Source organism: Mizuhopecten yessoensis, unplaced genomic scaffold, assembly GCF_002113885.1.
Source record: "Mizuhopecten yessoensis strain PY_sf001 unplaced genomic scaffold, ASM211388v2 scaffold6443, whole genome shotgun sequence".
Classification (NCBI taxonomy): domain Eukaryota; kingdom Metazoa; phylum Mollusca; class Bivalvia; order Pectinida; family Pectinidae; genus Mizuhopecten; species Mizuhopecten yessoensis.
This window is the reverse complement of record NW_018406552.1, coordinates 517,963-538,147: the sequence shown is the minus strand read 5'-3', so window position 1 is coordinate 538,147 and position 20,185 is coordinate 517,963. Positions and strand designations below refer to the sequence as shown.

The 20,185-nt window shown below is 37.0% G+C and overlaps 1 protein-coding gene and 1 long non-coding RNA gene across 2 annotated transcripts in view; both read right to left on the bottom strand.

Moving 5' to 3' along the window:
* The window catches only part of LOC110452165 (MAM and LDL-receptor class A domain-containing protein 1-like), a 137,468-nt gene extending 117,554 nt beyond the window's left edge, over positions 1-19,914 (bottom strand). The window contains exons 1-8 of the mRNA XM_021500526.1: positions 19,603-19,914; positions 18,315-18,382; positions 16,336-16,496; positions 14,651-14,853; positions 13,289-13,356; positions 12,293-12,453; positions 10,900-10,938; positions 1,963-2,028 (exon numbers count right to left, since the gene is read on the bottom strand). Of these exons, the coding sequence (XP_021356201.1) occupies positions 1,963-2,028; positions 10,900-10,938; positions 12,293-12,453; positions 13,289-13,356; positions 14,651-14,853; positions 16,336-16,496; positions 18,315-18,382; positions 19,603-19,785 (949 nt within the window). The 5' untranslated portion in view covers positions 19,786-19,914. The remainder of the gene's footprint in view (positions 1-1,962; positions 2,029-10,899; positions 10,939-12,292; positions 12,454-13,288; positions 13,357-14,650; positions 14,854-16,335; positions 16,497-18,314; positions 18,383-19,602) is intronic.
* On the bottom strand, positions 4,326-6,270 carry LOC110452166. Its single transcript, XR_002463147.1, has 3 exons — positions 5,320-6,270; positions 4,750-4,939; positions 4,326-4,476 (listed from the first exon to the last, which is right to left on the bottom strand). It is a non-coding gene; the product is annotated as an uncharacterized LOC110452166 (long non-coding RNA).
* Positions 19,915-20,185: the final 271 nt, after the last annotated feature.

Below are 20,185 nucleotides of genomic sequence, written 5' to 3'. Positions count from 1 at the left end.
CAAGTTTATGCTCATATGTGACATCGACAGGTCACTTATTAAGGAATTGATTACTTATTAAAACAAAACGAGAAGTTAACAAATCATTCTCCAAGAAATAATCACATGATATTGCAGATATACAAAACCTAAATAAAGGCTTAATCGTCCTTTTACCTACATATTATAAGCTACTAGAACATCACGTGATAAGTTTTTAGAAAATGATTGGTAAACTACTGATTTTGTTTTACATAAATTGTAATGTAAAAATGTAAAAATAAATGTCGCCATAATCTAAACGTTATTGCGACACATTTATATATTCTGTCGACATCTTCTCGGATTATGTCGATATCATATATATGCCATAGGAATGCTAATATTGGTAATATTATATCATTTTAACTACTCTCATTTGGAGTTAATGGCTTTTTTAAATTTTCTTATTTAGAGGCTTCCTCGATACTCCAAAGGTTACACTCACTTTCGCTCTCTACACCCCTGGAATATGTCATAGCGAAATTGCAAGCAAAAAATCATGACCAATTGCTGGTCTGACACCTGTTCTTTGAAGAATAAAGAAAAGCGATACCCTACTTCAAAGTCAGTCAATTGTTTCCGTGACGCGACTGACAAATGGATTATACTAGTCTTCTCGTCTCGTCTCTTCCACGAGGTGGCGTACACTGAGCCGTCGATTTTGTTATGACATATTCCAGGTTTGCAGAGAAACCAGAGTAACCCCTGGAGAATCAAGGATATTTTAGAGGATAATAAGTGAATTATCCATTGAATACCAAGTTTATTACACGAGCATGTCAGGATGCCGATACCTTCCCCGCATGCAAACATACTTCTTGCGTATAAAATAACGGTATTATGACATACTAGTTGAATTTTGTAAGACGTACCAGCAACAATGAAATAATTACTCATTTAAGGTGGCGGAATCTACAGTGCAACATTTGGCGCCATATACTAAGGCTGTCACACTAATTCAGTAAGGTTATGCCCTTAATGAAAAGGTGTATTTCTAAATGTTTCATTTTCGTATTATAATTAATGCATCATTTTTCATTTGTATGTAAATAGCCGGCCACAATTGAACAAAAAACAACTGAAGGCGAGACAAGCAAGTCTCAGCAGGCGGCAGGCAGAAAGACAGACAGGCACTCAACTCAGCGACTCACGGCAGATATGCCCGTCTGAAGCGGACAAATATGTAGTCATAAGGATTAAACAATGGTGGTGCCCAATTTTATACTGTAATATTGATGTCAATAACCTGATTTTATTTTGTTATGCACAGTTTTCATTTTTATACAACTATAGTTATCTTGTTTTTGATATTCTTTGTACTTTTTTTTTTTTTTTGGAAATGGGAAATAGATAAAATGCATAGCACTTACAATGTAAAGGATTCCATAAGAGAATATATTTAACTTTAAATTTACTTGCCCATATATGGACCTACCCATCTTGTTGCCAAGGATTACAGACCAAAAGCTTTTGGCATGTATTTGCATTAATTCAAGGAATGTTTGCAGTTATTTGTGGTTGTAATATCAAATCTATTTGAAGGCGCTTTATGTAGAAAAAACACAGAAGAGGATACAAAAGGGTCAACAAAATCATATTTTTAACTAAAAATCGATAAAACTAGGGCAATAGCAGATAAAGGAGAGAAAGTTTTTACATGATTACCATTGAACAAGTACAAGGAGAATAGTAATAGGACCAGGTATTCCGGAAGAGTAAGCGTCTTCTGTTCTATGGATGAAACCTGCTGTGTAAATCTAAGTCGCATCCAAATAATTTCACATTCTCATCACATCGAGAACTCGGGTAGTGACAACGAATCGTAAGGTTTACGGTAGAAAATAGCGTGCATCAAATTGTGTTTTATGGTTTTGTAATTTGATAAAAACATGTAGCATTAACCAAAACGGAGAAATAATTTGATTATGAATTGATAGTTACCTGTGCCTGGAGTAGTCCAAGGTGTAACTGTAGATGGCCAATTCGTGGTAGAAGGGGGAGATGTATCTAAAAGTAGACGATATTTGAAGTGATACAAGCTATGTGAATTGTTTATAAAAATCTCTTTCAATGTAAATATGATTTCTTTCTTCTTTCTTTCCGATCACAGGCTAATTGCATATTTTTTTTTTATGGACCAGTGATTAATTCAAAAAACATCAAACGAAAGAGATTATGTAACAATGAAGTAAATGATGTGTCTGGAAATGGATGATATTTTAATCATATACTGAAATAATTTCAAAAGGTCTGATTTTTAGTTTTGTTAGATCAGGTTATTAAACATATTTTACTGAACCAGCAATTATTTTAGAAAAACCTATTTAAACGAAAGACAGTGAATATTTTCATTAGCAATAAATGGTTAATGAAATTAACAATGAATTCACTAAATCGGATATTTAAAAATGAAACTTGATATATTAACTGTTCATTTATTTTACTTTATCATTGGCATTTCCAGATTGAAGTAACAGCCATTTCATAACACCATTGACTCTTTCATTGAATTATGGACTGTCTAACTAAATTACTTACTAACGATTATCACATGAACCTCAACTATTACATGAACCACCGACTATCACATGAACCACTCACTATCACATGAACCACTGACTATCACATGAACCACCGACTATCACATAAACCACCGACTATCACATGAACCTCCGACTATCACGTTAACCACTGACTATCACACGAACCTCCGACTATCATATGAACCACCGACTATCATATGAACCTCCAACTATCACATGAACCTCCGACTATCACATGAACCACCGACTATCATATGAACATCCGGCTACCACATGAACCACCGACTATCATATGAACCTCCGACTATCACATGAACCACCGACTATCATATGAACCTCCGACTATCATATAAACCACCGACTAATATATGAACCTCCGACTATCATACATATGAACCTCCGACTATCACATGAACCTCCGACTATCGCATGAACCTCCGACTATCACATGAACCACCGACTATCGTATGAACCACCGACTATCACATGAACCTCCGGCTATCACATGAACCTCCGACTATCATATGAACCTCCGACTATCACATGAACCACCGACTATCACATGAACCACCGACTATCACATCAACCACCGACTATCACATGAACCTCCGACTATCACATGAACTTCCGAATATCACACGTACCTCCGACTATCATATAAACCACCGACTATCATATGAACCTCCGACTATCATATAAACCACCGACTAATATATGAACCTCCGACTATCATACATATGACCCTCCGACTATCACATGAACCTCCGACTATCACCTGAACCTCCGACTATCACATGAACCACCGACTATCACATTGACCACCGACCATCACATGAACCTTCGACTATCACATGAACCTCCGACTATCACATGAACTTCCGAATATCACACGTACCTCCGACTATCATATAAACCACCGACTATCCCATGACCCTCCGACTATCATATGAACCTCCGACTATCACATGAACCACCGACTATCACATTGACCACCGACCATCACATGAACCTTCGACTATCACATGAACCTCCGACTATCACATGAACTTCCGAATATCACACGTACCTCCGACTATCATATAAACCACCGACTATCATATGAACCTCCGACTATCATATGAACCTCCGACTCTCACATGAACCACCGACTATCACATGAACCACCGACTGTCACATGAACCTCCGACCATCATATGAACCTCCGACTATCATATGAACCTTCGACTATCACATGAACCTCCGACTATCACATGAACCACCGACTTTCACATGAACCTCCGACTATCACATGAACCTCCGACTATCACCTGAACCTCCGACTATCACATGAACCACCGACTATCATATGAACATCCGGCTACCACATGAACCACCGACTATCATATGAACCTCCGGCTATCACATGAACCTCCGACCATCATATGAACCTCCGACTATCACATGAACCACCGACTCTCACATGAACCACCGACTATCACATGAACCACCGACTACCATATGAACCACCGACTATCACATAAACCACCGACTATCAAATGAACCACCGACTATCACATGAACCTCCGACTATCATATAAACCACCGACTAATATATGAACCTCCGACTATCATACATATGACCCTCCGACTATCACATGAACCTCCGACTATCATATAAACCACCGACTAATATATGAACCTCCGACTATCATACATATGACCCTCCGACTATCACATGAACCTCCGACTATCACCTGAACCACCGACTCTATCACATGAACCTCCGACTATCACATGAACCACCGACCATCACATGAACCTTCGACTATCACATGAACCTCCGACTATCCCATGAACTTCCGAATATCACACGTACCTCCGACTATCATATAAACCACCGACTATCACATGAACCTCCGACTATCATATGAACCTCCGACTATCACATGAACCACCGACTATCACATGAACCACCGACTACCATATGAACCACCGACTATCACATAAACCACCGACTATCAAATGAACCACCGACTATCACATGAACCACCGCCTATCACGGGAACCACCGACTATCATACTATCACATGAACCTCCGATGAACCTCCGACTAACATATGAACCTCCGACTATCATATGAACCACCGACTACATTGTATCATATGAAACATTGGCTATCATATGAACCATGCGCTATCATATGAACCACCGACTATCACATGAACATTCGACTATCACATGAACCTCCGACTATCACATTAACCACCGACTATCATTTGAATCTCCGGCTATCACATGAACCTCCGACTATCACATGAACCACCGACTATCAAATGAACCACTGACTATCACATGAACCTCCGACTATCACACGAACCTCCGACTATCATATGAACCTCCGACTATAACATGAACCTCCGACTATCACATGAACCATCGACTATCACATGAACCACCGACTATCACATGAACCTCCGACCATCACATGAACCTCCGACTATCATATGAACCTCCGACTATCACTTGAACCTCCGACTATCACATGAACCTCCGAATATCACACGAATCTCCGACTATCAAATGAACCACCGACTATTATATGAACCACCGACTTTCACATGAACATTCGACTATCATATGAACCATAGGCTATCATATGAACCACCAACTATCACATGAACCATGGGCTATCATATGAACCACCGACTATCATATGAACCACCGACTATCATATGAACCACCGTCTATCACGTGAACCACTAACTATCATATGAACCACCGACTATCATATGAACCTCCGACTATCACATGAACCTCCGACTATCACATGAACCTCCGACTATCACATGAACCACCGACTATCACATGAACCACCGACCATCACATGAACCTTCGACTATCAATTGAACCTCCGACTATCCCATGAACTTCCGAACATCACACGAACCTCCGACTATCATATAAATCACCGACTATCACATGAACCTCCGACTTTCATATGAACCTCCGACTATCACATGAACCTCCGACTATCACATGAACCACCGACTATCATATGAACCACCGACTATCACATGAACCTTCGACTATCAATTGAACCTCCGACTATCCCATGAACTTCCGAACATCACACGAACCTCCGACTATCATATAAATCACCGACTATCACATGAACCTCCGACTTTCATATGAACCTCCGACTATCACATGAACCTCCGACTATCACATGAACCACCGACTATCATATGAACCACCGACTATCACATGAACCTCCGACTATCAAATGAACCACCGACTATCATATGAATCTCCGGCTATCACATGAACCTCCGACTAACATATGAACCTCCGACTATCACATGAACCACCGACTATCACATGAACCACCGACTATCACATGAACCTCCGACTATCACATGAACCTCCGACTATCATATAAACCACCGACTATCACATGAACCTCCGACTATCACATGAACCTCCGACTATCACATGAACCTCCGACTATCACATGAACCACCGAATATCACATAAACCTCCGACTATCACATGAACCACCGACTATCACATGTACCTCCGACTATCACATGAACCACCGACCATCACATGAACCTTCGACTATCAATTGAACCTCCGACTATCCCATGAACTTCCGAACATCACACGAACCTCCGACTATCATATAAATCACCGACTATCACATGAACCTCCGACTTTCATATGAACCTCCGACTATCACATGAACCTCCGACTATCACCTGAACCTCCGACTATCACATGAACCACCGACCATCACATGAACCTCCGATTATCACATGAACCACCGATTATCAGATGAACCTCCGACTATCACATGAACCTCCGACTATCATATGAACCTCCGACTATCACATGAACCACCGACTATCACATGAACCACAGACTATCACATGAACCTACGACTATCATACATGTATGAACCTCCGACTATCACATGAACCTTTGACTATCACATGACCCTCCGACTATCACATGAACCTCCGACTATCACATGACCCTCCGACTATCACATGAACCTCCGACTATCATATGAACCACCGCCTATCATATGAACGACCGACTATCACATGAACCTCCGACTATCACCTGAACCACCGACTATCATATGAATCTCCGGCTATCACATGAACCTCCGACGACTATCATATGAACCACCGACTATCACATGAACCACCGACTATCACATGAACCATCGGCTATCACATGAATCACCGACTATCATATGAACATCCGGCTATCACATGAACCTCCGACTATCATATGAACCTCCGGCTATCACATGATCCTCCGACTATCATATAAACCACCGTCTATCACGTGAACCACTAATTATCATATAAACCACCGTCTATCACGTGAACCACTAATTATCATATAAACCACCGACTATCATATTAACCACCGACTATCAAATGAACCACCGACTATTATATGAACCACCGACAATCACATAAACCATTGGCTATCATATGAGCCTCCGACTATCATATGAACCTCCGACTATCACATGAACCTCCGACTATGACATGAACCTCCGACTATCACATGAAGCACAGACTATCATATGAACCACCGACTATCACATGAACATCCAACTATCATATGAACCATGGGCTATCATATGAACCTCCGACTATCATATGACCCTCCGACTATCACATGAACCTCCGAATATCACACGAATCTCCGACTATCAAATGAACCACCGACTATCACATGAACCACCGACTGTCATATGAACCTCCGACTATCATATGACCCTCCGACTATCACATGAACCACCGACTATCACATGTACCTCCGACTATAACATGAACCACCGACTATCACATGAACATTCGGCTATCATATGAACCATGGGCTATCATATGAATCAGGGGCTATCATATGAACCATGCGCTATCATATGAACCACCGACTATCATATGAACATGGACTATCATATGGACCATGGGCTATCATATGAATCATGGGCTATTTAACCTAAGGATGCACTAAAGTTTTTCGAATAAACGGCAACTCGCTTGATTTCGCTTTATATGTGACTGTCGTCCAATTGGTCCAAGAGTTGCGTTGACCTTGTAGCTCATTCGGTTACAGCAAAAATTGAATAATTTGCAGTCCATGAATCGAATCCTGGTCTAGCTACACTGATTTGTTTTAAACTCAGAACACCAATGTAGATAAATGTTAGTTTATTTGATCTCTTTTATTTTTTCCCCAAAGAAATCCCGCAAGGTGTACTTGGCGACTGCCCCTAGAAGGCCTCGAGCCCGCGACCCAGTAATACAGACTAGTGGCAGCAGAATGTCATACGCCTTAACCACTCGGCCACTGCGGCCCTCTTGTTTCGAATGTAAAGTTTCAATTTTGGCAGGAGTACGGGGATCCCGACTACAAGATAACCCATTAGGTGTTTCTTTGTACCATTTCCTCTATTAATAAGCATTTAAATTCAACAAGTAACGATGGCCAGTTTATTGAAGAACGAGCTTTTTCAATGATGACTTATTGATGTTGTAGTTAAAAAAAATATGCGTTGAATGAAATGTTCATCTACCAGCTGAAACAGAAATGTTTATCTTTTTGACATGATGATCTGCTGGTACCAAAAATGAAAACGAGTTTGTAGTTCAAATATTAGATGACGAATTTGTTATTGTAACTTACAACTCAATATTCATCCTAGTTAAAACCTTACAACAATCCTATAATTAAAAAAAAATCCATAATGATCTTAAAGTAGATATGTTGTTTTTGTAATTAAAAACTTATTTGTTATACATGTTGTTTGTGAAGCTCTAGAATACTTGATGATATTGTTTATAACTAACATGTTGGTATATTAGCTGACAACAGTCTGACACTAAGGTCTTTAAGTGAAATCGTATATTATTATTTTGCTTACAAACTTGCATGTTGATTTGTGGTTCAGGTGATTTCAACTGTGAATTCTTCAATGCTAATTTTTGTAGATTTTTAAACGTACCTGCCGATTTTGTAGTTAAAATGTTAAATTGATCTTGTAGTTTAAAATGTATCTGTTGATCTTTTGTTTAAAGCATGACGTGTTGATATTGGAGTGAAAATGAACATATTTATTTTGTAAGTAAATCAACGGAATTAGATTAGAGGGTGTTATCTAAGTCCGTAGTAAATCTCGCATATTTATCTTGAAAAAGAAATACATGAAGGCCTTTAATAAAAAAGGTATGTTTGTTCATCGTTAAATCTTGTAAGTAATATTATTAGTGAAATTTAAACATGCAGATTGTATAATTATAAACTCATAAGTTGATCTTGCAGTTTAAAATCTTATGTAGATTGAATAATTATAAACTCATAAGTTGATCTTGCAGTTTAAAAACTTACTTCCTGGATTTGTAGGTGGCGCAACTGGATTGAAAACGCCTGTAAAACAAAGAAAAAAATATTATTTATTGAATTGGATATCTTAATTACTTCGCTGATATCTTTTTTCATGAGAATGTGTCCACTTGCAGAACTGAATATTGAACTGGTGTTTATAGCTGTAACCTCGAGTTACTGCAACGGACTCTGACAACTGTTGTCTAAAGGCCGCTTTTTTACGCCCGAAAGAAAGATGGAACGTATTATGTTATCACGTTGAATTGGCGGGCGNACTATCATATAAACCACCGACTATCATATGAACCTCCGACTATCACATGAACCACCGACTATCACATGAACCTCCGACTATCACATGAACCACCGACTGTCATATGAACCTCCGACTATCATATGAACCACCGACTACATTGTATCATATGAACCATGGGCTATCATATGAATCATGGGCTATCATATGAACCATGCGCTATCATATGAACCACCGACTATCATATGAACATGGACTATCATATGGACCATGGGCTATCATATGAATCATGGGCTATTTAACCTAAGGATGCACTAAAGTTTTTCGAATAAACGGCAACTCGCTTGATTTCGCTTTATATGTGACTGTCGTCCAATTGGTCCAAGAGTTGCGTTGACCTTGTAGCTCATTCGGTTACAGCAAAAATTGAATAATTTGCAGTCCATGAATCGAATCCTGGTCTAGCTACACTGATTTGTTTTAAACTCAGAACACCAATGTAGATAAATGTTAGTTTATTTGATCTCTTTTATTTTTTCCCCAAAGAAATCCCGCAAGGTGTACTTGGCGACTGCCCCTAGAAGGCCTCGAGCCCGCGACCCAGTAATACAGACTAGTGGCAGCAGAATGTCATACGCCTTAACCACTCGGCCACTGCGGCCCTCTTGTTTCGAATGTAAAGTTTCAATTTTGGCAGGAGTACGGGGATCCCGACTACAAGATAACCCATTAGGTGTTTCTTTGTACCATTTCCTCTATTAATAAGCATTTAAATTCAACAAGTAACGATGGCCAGTTTATTGAAGAACGAGCTTTTTCAATGATGACTTATTGATGTTGTAGTTAAAAAAAATATGCGTTGAATGAAATGTTCATCTACCAGCTGAAACAGAAATGTTTATCTTTTTGACATGATGATCTGCTGGTACCAAAAATGAAAACGAGTTTGTAGTTCAAATATTAGATGACGAATTTGTTATTGTAACTTACAACTCAATATTCATCCTAGTTAAAACCTTACAACAATCCTATAATTAAAAAAAAATCCATAATGATCTTAAAGTAGATATTTTGTTTTTGTAATTGAAAACTTATTTGTTATACATGTTGTTTGTGAAGCTCTAGAATACTTGATGATATTGTTTATAACTAACATGTTGGTATATTAGCTGACAACAGTCTGACACTAAGGTCTTTAAGTGAAATCGTATATTATTATTTTGCTTACAAACTTGCATGTTGATTTGTGGTTCAGGTGATTTCAACTGTGAATTCTTCAATGCTAATTTTTGTAGATTTTTAAACGTACCTGCCGATTTTGTAGTTAAAATGTTAAATTGATCTTGTAGTTTAAAATGTATCTGTTGATCTTTTGTTTAAAGCATGACGTGTTGATATTGGAGTGAAAATGAACATATTTATTTTGTAAGTAAATCAACGGAATTAGATTAGAGGGTGTTATCTAAGTCCGTAGTAAATCTCGCATATTTATCTTGAAAAAGAAATACATGAAGGCCTTTAATAAAAAAGGTATGTTTGTTCATCGTTAAATCTTGTAAGTAATATTATTAGTGAAATTTAAACATGCAGATTGTATAATTATAAACTCATCATAAGTTGATCTTGCAGTTTAAAATCTTATGTAGATTGAATAATTATAAACTCATAAGTTGATCTTGCAGTTTAAAAACTTACTTCCTGGATTTGTAGGTGGCGCAACTGGATTGAAAACGCCTGTAAAACAAAGAAAAAATTATTATTTATTGAATTGGATATCTTAATTACTTCGCTGATATCTTTTTTCATGAGAATGTGTCCACTTGCAGAACTGAATATTGAACTGGTGTTTATAGCTGTAACCTCGAGTTACTGCAACGGACTCTGACAACTGTTGTCTAAAGGCCGCTTTTTTACGCCCGAAAGAAAGATGGAACGTATTATGTTATCACGTTGAATTGGCGGGCGAGCGCGCTTGGTGTCGGGTTAAATCTTCATGAACCGCTTTGAGACGACCTACGAACTAGGTTGTAATAAAACCGTATATATAGGAACTCGAACTATTATAATTATCATTAATTTTCAACAGATTAAATTCAAACTTTATAAGATGGTTCATAACAGCTCAGACAAGTTCGATAACCACTCATATCTGACGATAATTAACGGAGTAATGACCCTTTATTCAATTCAAACAGTGACCGCTCGATATTGCGAGTAATGCTTTACGGATTAATGCCAAATTTCATAGGAAGGTTCATTACCTTGATAGATCGGACAAGTTCGATAATAACCATTGTCCAACCGTCATTTATGGAGTTACAGACAACTGCTCATTCAATGTATGACGGGCATATTTTATACATATACTTCAGTGGCGGATCCAGAGGGTTTTTTAGGGCTTCAGGAACCCCCCCAGCCTTAGAATTTTCTTTNCCCCCCCCAATAGGTATCTGTATCTGGATCCGCCACTGTCCTTGTTAATATATAAGCAGATGCCTAGAGCCTCATTAATAACATATCAATATTATTTATTGTATATAATGCCTAAAGACTACATGATTCTATCATATATATATGTATATATACGTAGGATAAAAATATCCCAAGGGTACAGAAATTGAGACAGCCGAGGGTTTTGAACCAAAATTATATACCCGAGGGTAGGGTATTTCTATCCTTCATAATTTACACATGATTCAGATATTTTCTTACGTCGCATAACATTTTATTCATCACGACGACTGTAGCCGCCATCTAATGGGGAAACTTCGACTTCGTTAATACTGAACCGTTTTTACATTATCAATACCAATGGGAAGATCTGCTTTAAGTTTGGTTTATACTAATAGTATAAACTTAAGATTGGGATGAACATGACAATAAATGTGGATATATTAACAGAACTGGACCATTAAATAGATTAAAATGACGTCACACTTGCCATGGCATGACGCTATCTTATTATCTTTGCATTGGTCATTGTGACGTCATGCTTATGTAAGATATATTTATTCTATCATGGAAACAATATCGAGAATGGTTGGCAATGTCAAAAAAGTTGCCACAAGAATGCAAAGAAAAAACTTACGTCTTGCCGAGATTAAGCCATATCTGACGCCTCCCGCAGTCATCTGTGCTGCGTACTCTGCCTCGATATGGGCTGCTGTTACATTGACATCGGAGCCATTTACAAATACAGATCCACTGTTCAGAAGAAGTATTGAAGAGACTCCTAAGGACCCCGAATCCCTGTGGTACAAAAAAAACAGAAATCAGTTATGTTCAATTTTTAATTTCAACAGATTTTATTGACTTTATATATTTCAATTGGATTTGACATCAGGCAAGGCCTATTTACCGTATGTCCTTTCAAACTTATTTACTAACAAAACTTATATTCTGTTATAACAATCAAGATAAATAGTGTAGGGGAGATACTCCAATTTAGATTATGAAATAGATATTTTTCAACTTTTATTCAATCATTTTCTGTTTATGTTTTGGATACTAACAATTAAATAAATCATGTATATTAGTTGACAACCCATCAAACATAAAATCCAAGGGATACCAGCCCAATCATTTATGTTTTTAATGATGATAAATTCCATCCTATTTCTTTGTAATATAGAAGGATTATGGTATACCTACTATAATTGTGATATGGTGAAATGTTATGAAAGGTTAGTGCTTATACATATGTCTTTAAACACTAACACAGCATCTAGAACAACAAATTGTCACATTTAAACATTTTTGGTGACTGGGAATAAAGCGAAATAGGATCCTCTACGAAAATGACTATCTATACAGTGATGTCTAGATAAGATATTAAAGAAATAATACAGACAAGCTGATGAGATATTGAAATCCATTAGTCAATGAATAAAAAAATATCAATCCAATTGATGTCTGTAAAAAGTTATAATACAATACAACTCGGTCCTATCAAAACAAAAATTTCACAGTGATGTAGAAAGTAAATTTCATTTCCAAATTGATATTGTTTATTGGAAATCAGACAAAAGTCAGAGCCTGTACTAGATATTTCGAATAACCAAATCTAAATTAAACGTCAACTTACCAGAAATCCGTTACCCAACTCGACATGTATACTGGCCTCAAGTAAGAAACACTTACACCCTGGGCAATCTGTAATGAATAGCATAACGTGCTCAACACAAAGGGTGCAATTAGGTTTTGAAGCAAAGGTAAAACGCTCAATGATAATAAGCGCTTACCTGTATTTATCGGTAACATGTTTTGCTTTTGACCTTTAAAGTAGGTTATTCTTTTGAACAGATCTGATAGCAAACTACAGACTAAATAGCATAGCTCTTAGCTTCACTGTTCTGTAGAAGAAGTTATATATTTCTAAGGATCCCTGCCCCACTGCAGTGTTGTTTTTCGTATATACAGATACGTCCAATTAGTTTATTTCATACAGAAACTTAAGCACTTCTTTTTTGCAAAAAGACTTTCGTTGACCAGCTAGCTCAGACAGTTAGAGCGATAAAACAACAAATCAATATCAATTGTTTATTTCTTGTTAACCTTTTTTGAAATAAAAGTCCCTTAAGGTATGACTTCCTAAGCAGAAATGATTTATCAAAGCTGTTGTCATGACAAGTTTGTTCCAATGGGGAGTTACAAGGTTTGGCAGAGGTACGGGGATCCTTAAGCCATATATTTTGTGACTTTGATAGTTGTTTCCATTTAATCAACGTGAACCTCACAAAAGAAAATTTTAAGACAAATATGACACGTTGGACATTATAATTCCGTAGAAGCCGTTGAAGTTTTCAAAAAAATGTTTTACCTTTGTACCATTGGAAGAGAGAGAGAGGGGGTTATTTATTTGAAACTTTGATAGCCTTTCACCAAAGTACGCTTCTGATCAAATAGCATAAGTTCAGGTCTTGCGCCCATGTCAAAGGAGATTTTTCCCACAACCACTATATGTTTCCTCGCTCCCGATTTCATTGGTCAGTCTTATCATTATGACGTCAAGTAACAATGCTTTGTGACGTCATCTTCATTTGCGAGGAAACAGGAATAATGTTTTCCCGAGCATGTGTTTTTTTTGATACAATATCTGAACCTTGTCGGAGAAAAAGGTCCCCAAACTCATGATGGCCGATTATCACATTTTTCTTACTCTCGTTAGTTTATCACCATTTTTTAAAGACACTCGGTAAATCTCGTGTCTTAATACATGTTGAAGTGGAAGGCAGACGAAGTACCGTCACACAAGATCACAGGCATTTAATTAATACCAGGTTATCTTATATGTAATATATCTGATATTATTAAAAGTACATGTACAACTGAGAAATTTGAGTGCGATCTTACCGCAATCCCAATAGCATCAGCCGTGAGAAATTTGAGTGCGATCTTACCGCAATCCCAATAGCATCAGCCGTGAGAAATTTGAGTGCGATCTTACCGCAATCCCAATAGCATCAGCCGTGCTCTGGAATATTATGCTTTTCTTGTCTGCATGATCCGGATGGAAATCGTCATCTAACAGGGTAAAATTTACTTGGAAAGCAACAAAGGGTGTCACGGTCGTTGTCGCTATGGTGGTTGTCATGGTATCGTTTGCCCATGCAGACCTTGTGGTAGTAGTTATATTAAAAGGAAAAATCACTGGAAGAAAAAGAAAAGAATAAAGCGTATTTATATCAAGCCTGTTTAAACGATTCAGGAAAATTGTTGATAAATGGAGAATATCTAATTGTTTCCAAGTAACATATATTTCACGAGTATGGCAGAAAAATGATATTTTTTCACGATTGCGTCATGATTCTTGACAATTGTTACCCTGATTGAACACAAGTATAATATTTTCCAAGAGGAAAAAAATATTGTTGCCTAAATTAAATGTGAACATTATGGGAGAAAAAAGGCACAGAACCTCGCCAGGATTGGTTTGGTCAGACTCAGCGCGGTTTGAATAAAATTAAGTCAAGTTGCGTTAAAATCAGGTCCAGCTCAACCCGTTAAAATCAGGTCCAGCTCAACCTGTTTTGAAATAAATATTTCAATGTGCGTTAATAAAAATCATTTAGTTTTGTTCATAGATACTTTTATTTTTGTATCAACGAAAAACAGCTAATCAGGTTACAGTTGATAAAGAGGCGGCGGTTGTATATTCCTGTGTTATAATACATAATCACAACTTATATTGTAGTCAGATTAGGTTTTGGAATTTGACAACTATTTATTTTTGTCGTACTCACGAGATAATTGAGATTTGTTTTTTTCGTAATTTCGAGAAAACTGTCACATCAAATTTCGAAATGTTTTCTCATAGTTAAGAGATAATTATCTCGTTATTTCAAGTTCAATTTTCGTTATAACTGGATAATTATTTTTGTATACTAATCTGTTTTCTTACCTATCCATTCAAACTGATAAAGATATTGACATTTTACTATGTCACCTATGCTTTAATACAGAAATGGATAAAATGCAAGCGACTTGTCATGCTTATAACCAGTTCAAGTGATTTCAATTTAGCAATGGCTATGTACCCATGAGGGAATTTGATCAGTAGTAGGTATAAGTATGACAGAAACTTGGACGATAGTTACTAGAAATTTAAATAAAAAATAAATAATCTTGAACTGTATGGCACACTTGGGCCCGTTTCAACCAAAATGTGATCACTAGTAACACCAAAAATGTCATTTCCCATATCAGTAATTTAACATATCAAGCCTTGATCTATTTAAGTATTATTTGTACAGGCCGTCGCAGTCGCTTCTTTGAGCAAAATGCATAGGGCTTGAAACCCGTTTTTGACACACAGCGTAGGCACGCATCAAATTTTAAGCTCTTGAACTTTATCATCTTCAAATAAACTTAGATGCTATTTGTTTATCAATTATAACTAATACCATTATCCATATGTTGTAAAGCGCTTTCGAGTAATTTTATAAATTATATAGGGCGCTATATAAATGTTGTATTTTATTATTATAAACAATTTTGAGCAGTATTAACATACGTAAATGCATCTGCACTGAGTCATCGTGTAAAATCGTGTCAGTTTAGACCGTATCAATAAGCGAATTGAGAGCGGTGCTCAGTGTACCTTATGCATACGTTAAAAAGGAAAGCACTTACGTGTTGCTGAGATTTTACCAACTGCAACGCCTCCTGCGGTCATCTGGTTTGAGTATTCTTCCGCCACAAGTTTTTCCGTTACATTCACTTTCGTGCCGTTTTTCATAGCTGTACTACTATTGAGATGAAGCATTGATCTGACTCCCAAAACTCCATGGTCCCTGAAAAACAAAAAGGACAATAGAAAATAGTTTTGAACTAAAGGACAATTCCTTCCCATTTCTTTATAACAGGATGCACGGTAGTCTAGTGGTAGGACCGGTTGTATGATCCCCAGAGAGTTGAGAAAGATACTGGCTTGTTGCAAAGGCCCTATAACCACAGATAATAATTTGTGAACCGTTTTGAGACGACCTTCGTACTAGGTTGTGATAAAGCGGTACATAAGAACCTCGAATTATTATTATTCCAAGGAAAAGGATTTATTATTTATAACATTACCTGTTTTATTTCCGACAAAGCTTGATGTTGTGAAAGGTTGACATTTACATAGCATCTTGGACATCAAACCGTGTCCGTGTAAACGTGCTGGGGTTTTGTATGACAGTATGCATACGTAAATTGCATGCTGGTCAATGTCTAAGCAACATATAATCAGAAGATGAAAAGAATACAATTTTATTTTCCTTAATAGATTTGTAAAGCTTTTACAAAGTGATAAAAATACAAACTACATCTTTTTAATATAAACTTACTTGTATATACATATTGTATAGCGCTTTGCACTTTAAGTATTGCGCCATATTTATATGTTAGCTCTATTTGTAGTTTCTGTATACAATTTTCTATTGGCTATATAAGGTCACGCATGTATACGTGATATCCCTTTACTACCACCTCAGTGTAAACAAGATACACATGTCCCATGTTGTACACCTATTCAAACAATATCATATAGGTGCACCAAGTGACCGCTGTTCGGGACGTAGGCTTTTTTTCTTTTAAATTCAGACATAAAAACATATTTTGGTCAACTGAAGAATAATCGTTTCACAAAATAATAAAAACAAATGAAACAAACGTCTGTGAAGCTTTCCCGAATCATTTTGGTCTCGCCGCGACGAAGTAGCGAAAGCGAGACTAAGGTGTTGCTTTTCCGTCGGCGGCGGCGGCGTCAACTTTGAGTTTTTACGTTTAACTTAGTTTCACTGAAAGTGTAAGTGCAAGACCAACCAAACTTAGTCCATAGAAGCATCCTAGGTAGAACATCTCAACTCATGCGTCAAATGCTGAATGCGGCGTAACTTTCATGGTCCATTAACTTTGTCAGCATCTCCACCAACATTAAGTTTCTCTGATATGTGCATTGATGGTCAAAGCAGGTCACAGGCAAGACATATCAATCCGAATGGCTTATTTCTTTGGTTTATCTTATTTGTTCTACCTTACTATTGTCTTTGCTAATTTTTACTGTATCTATATACCTACAATATTTATTGTTGACTGTTTATACATGTACTAATCTTATTTATTGTTGTATTCAAAATGTCATTTCCGATTATAATTTTGTTAATGTTTGTTCAAATCGACAATACGTGTTAATCATTATGCAGGTATAAAGCATAGGGAAAGTCTACTCTTCTGCGGTGGCTCTTTCATTTTAGCACGTGACAGCGATGAGAAAGTTGGTTGTAAAATTTGCAATCAGAGCCAAGGCAACGCCAAAGGTTAGAATTTACCTATTCCACATACCTATATACAAATGCATGGCAGACTCTATTTATATAATTCATTATCATGGACCTGTTGTCTGTAACACGATGCATGTATTACTTTCTTTAAGGTGTCGATAAAGAGAAACTTGCATTTTCAGTTTAAATTGCGTTTTATTCCCTCTGCAATATTTAGAGGGATGCTTGGCATTGGGGCGCCGGATTCATTCCTTTCCTGATATTGTCTAAAATCAGTTTCATCACGACCTAGCTGATGTCTATTATTTTTTTTTACTTAAACACTATTCAAAGCAAGCGCTAACTAACCTGAACTCCATAACTTTACTCGATTTGAAGATTTGGCGCAGGTAAGAAGCGTTCATCATCTGTGAAGTCTGTAACAGATAACAAAATAAACATGCATGAACATGGGCTAAACAACAACAATAAATAAATGAATTCCTTATTTTGTTTTCTTTGATACTTATTGTGTCTTCCATTGTGAAAGTCGGTCATATTCACTTATTTTATCAAATGTCACATACGTTCACAAACGCAAGGTAACGACTACACATCTTAACTCTAGGCATCACAGTTCTGAGGAAGACGTTGACATCAAAGACAATGTCTTGTAGAAATTAGATGGATTAATTTTTAACATATTTCATTTTATAACATTGACAGAGGGAGGGTGTTATCTATTGTAATGGTTTTTATAGCCTTCTACCAAATCAAACTTTGTTCTCAATAACTTGGATTTAGGCCCAACGCCCTTGTAGGAAATGTTACAGTAAATGAATACTTGATGACGGACGGGGAGCCGATGGGTTCCAGATGATGTGCCAACACAATAGATCACAGACACTTCGTGCCTGGCAAACGAAATTAAATGTTCTTATAGATAACAAGATAAAATGTTCTCCATTGCTCATGGCTAAATTTGCTCCACTGCTTATGGCTTTACTCAAATCACAGACATTTAAGAATACTTGAAGCTCCGACAAAAAAGGTAAAATACATTTCGTATTATGATGCCTTCTTAGCATGGTGCCCAATCTGCTGATGTATGCTTAGGGCTACTTATAACCTGATTCAAATCACTCTGATTGTACTTTTTTTGTAAAACGAAAGTTATAATTCATTACGAAGATTTCAAAGGAAATATATTTTATAACTCCTTAGTGTGTTTGTTATTATTTGTTTTGCTGCTAGGTAAAGTTTGTCAGCAAAAGAACTAAAACAAAGTGTTCATGTTAGGGTTATTAAAAACTGATCAGACAAAATAATTATTTTTTCTTTTTAAATATCTTGTTTTTATGTCATGAAAACCGCATCATTCTATATATTCTATGTGTTGTTGTGTGCTGTAAAGATTTTATAAATATTTATAAACACAGAAAATAATTTTCAAATATTTTTGTGATCAATGTAATAACATTTTCGAGATTTCCACTTTGGTTCAAATAGCTTCACTAATTTTTAATTCTAAAAATATTTCTTCAGTGAATTATGTCACCCGCATATTAACTTTAAAATAGAAGAAATGCATCAGGAAAGAGTTAGTTTGGGAAAACTCAAGTCCTTATTTGTAAAGAAAATTAAAAGGCGATCTTACCATCGCATCAATAGCGACAGCCATGGCCTGATATTCAGAGGTGTTTTTATCTGCATACTGGGGTATAAATGTCACATTTGTCAAATTATAATTCATTTCGAACATGGTGGATACTACTCCAAGATCTTTGGTTGGAGCCAACTGTGTGGTAGTCTGCGTAGGGGCAGCATTCGTTAACTGCATCGTGGTGAATGGTTTTGTAGTGGTTGTTGTGGTGGTGGGTTTTGTAGTGGGTGTCGGAGTAGTTGTACTAGTAGTAGTTGGGGTAGTGGTAGTAGTAGTTGGGGTAGTGGTAGTAGTAGTTGGGGTAGTGGTAGTTGGGGTAGTGGTAGTAGTAGTTGTTGTAGTAGTAGTAGTTGGGGTAGTAGTAGTAGTAGTTGGGGTAGTAGTAGTAGTAGTTGGGGTAGTGGTAGTAGTAGTTGGGGTAGTGGTAGTAGTAGTTGGGGTAGTAGTAGTAGTAGTTGGGGTAGTAGTAGTAGTAGTTGGGGTAGTAGTAGTAGTAGTTGGGGTAGTGGTAGTAGTAGTTGGGGTAGTGGTAGTAGTAGTTGGGGTAGTAGTAGTAGTAGTTGGGGTAGTAGTAGTA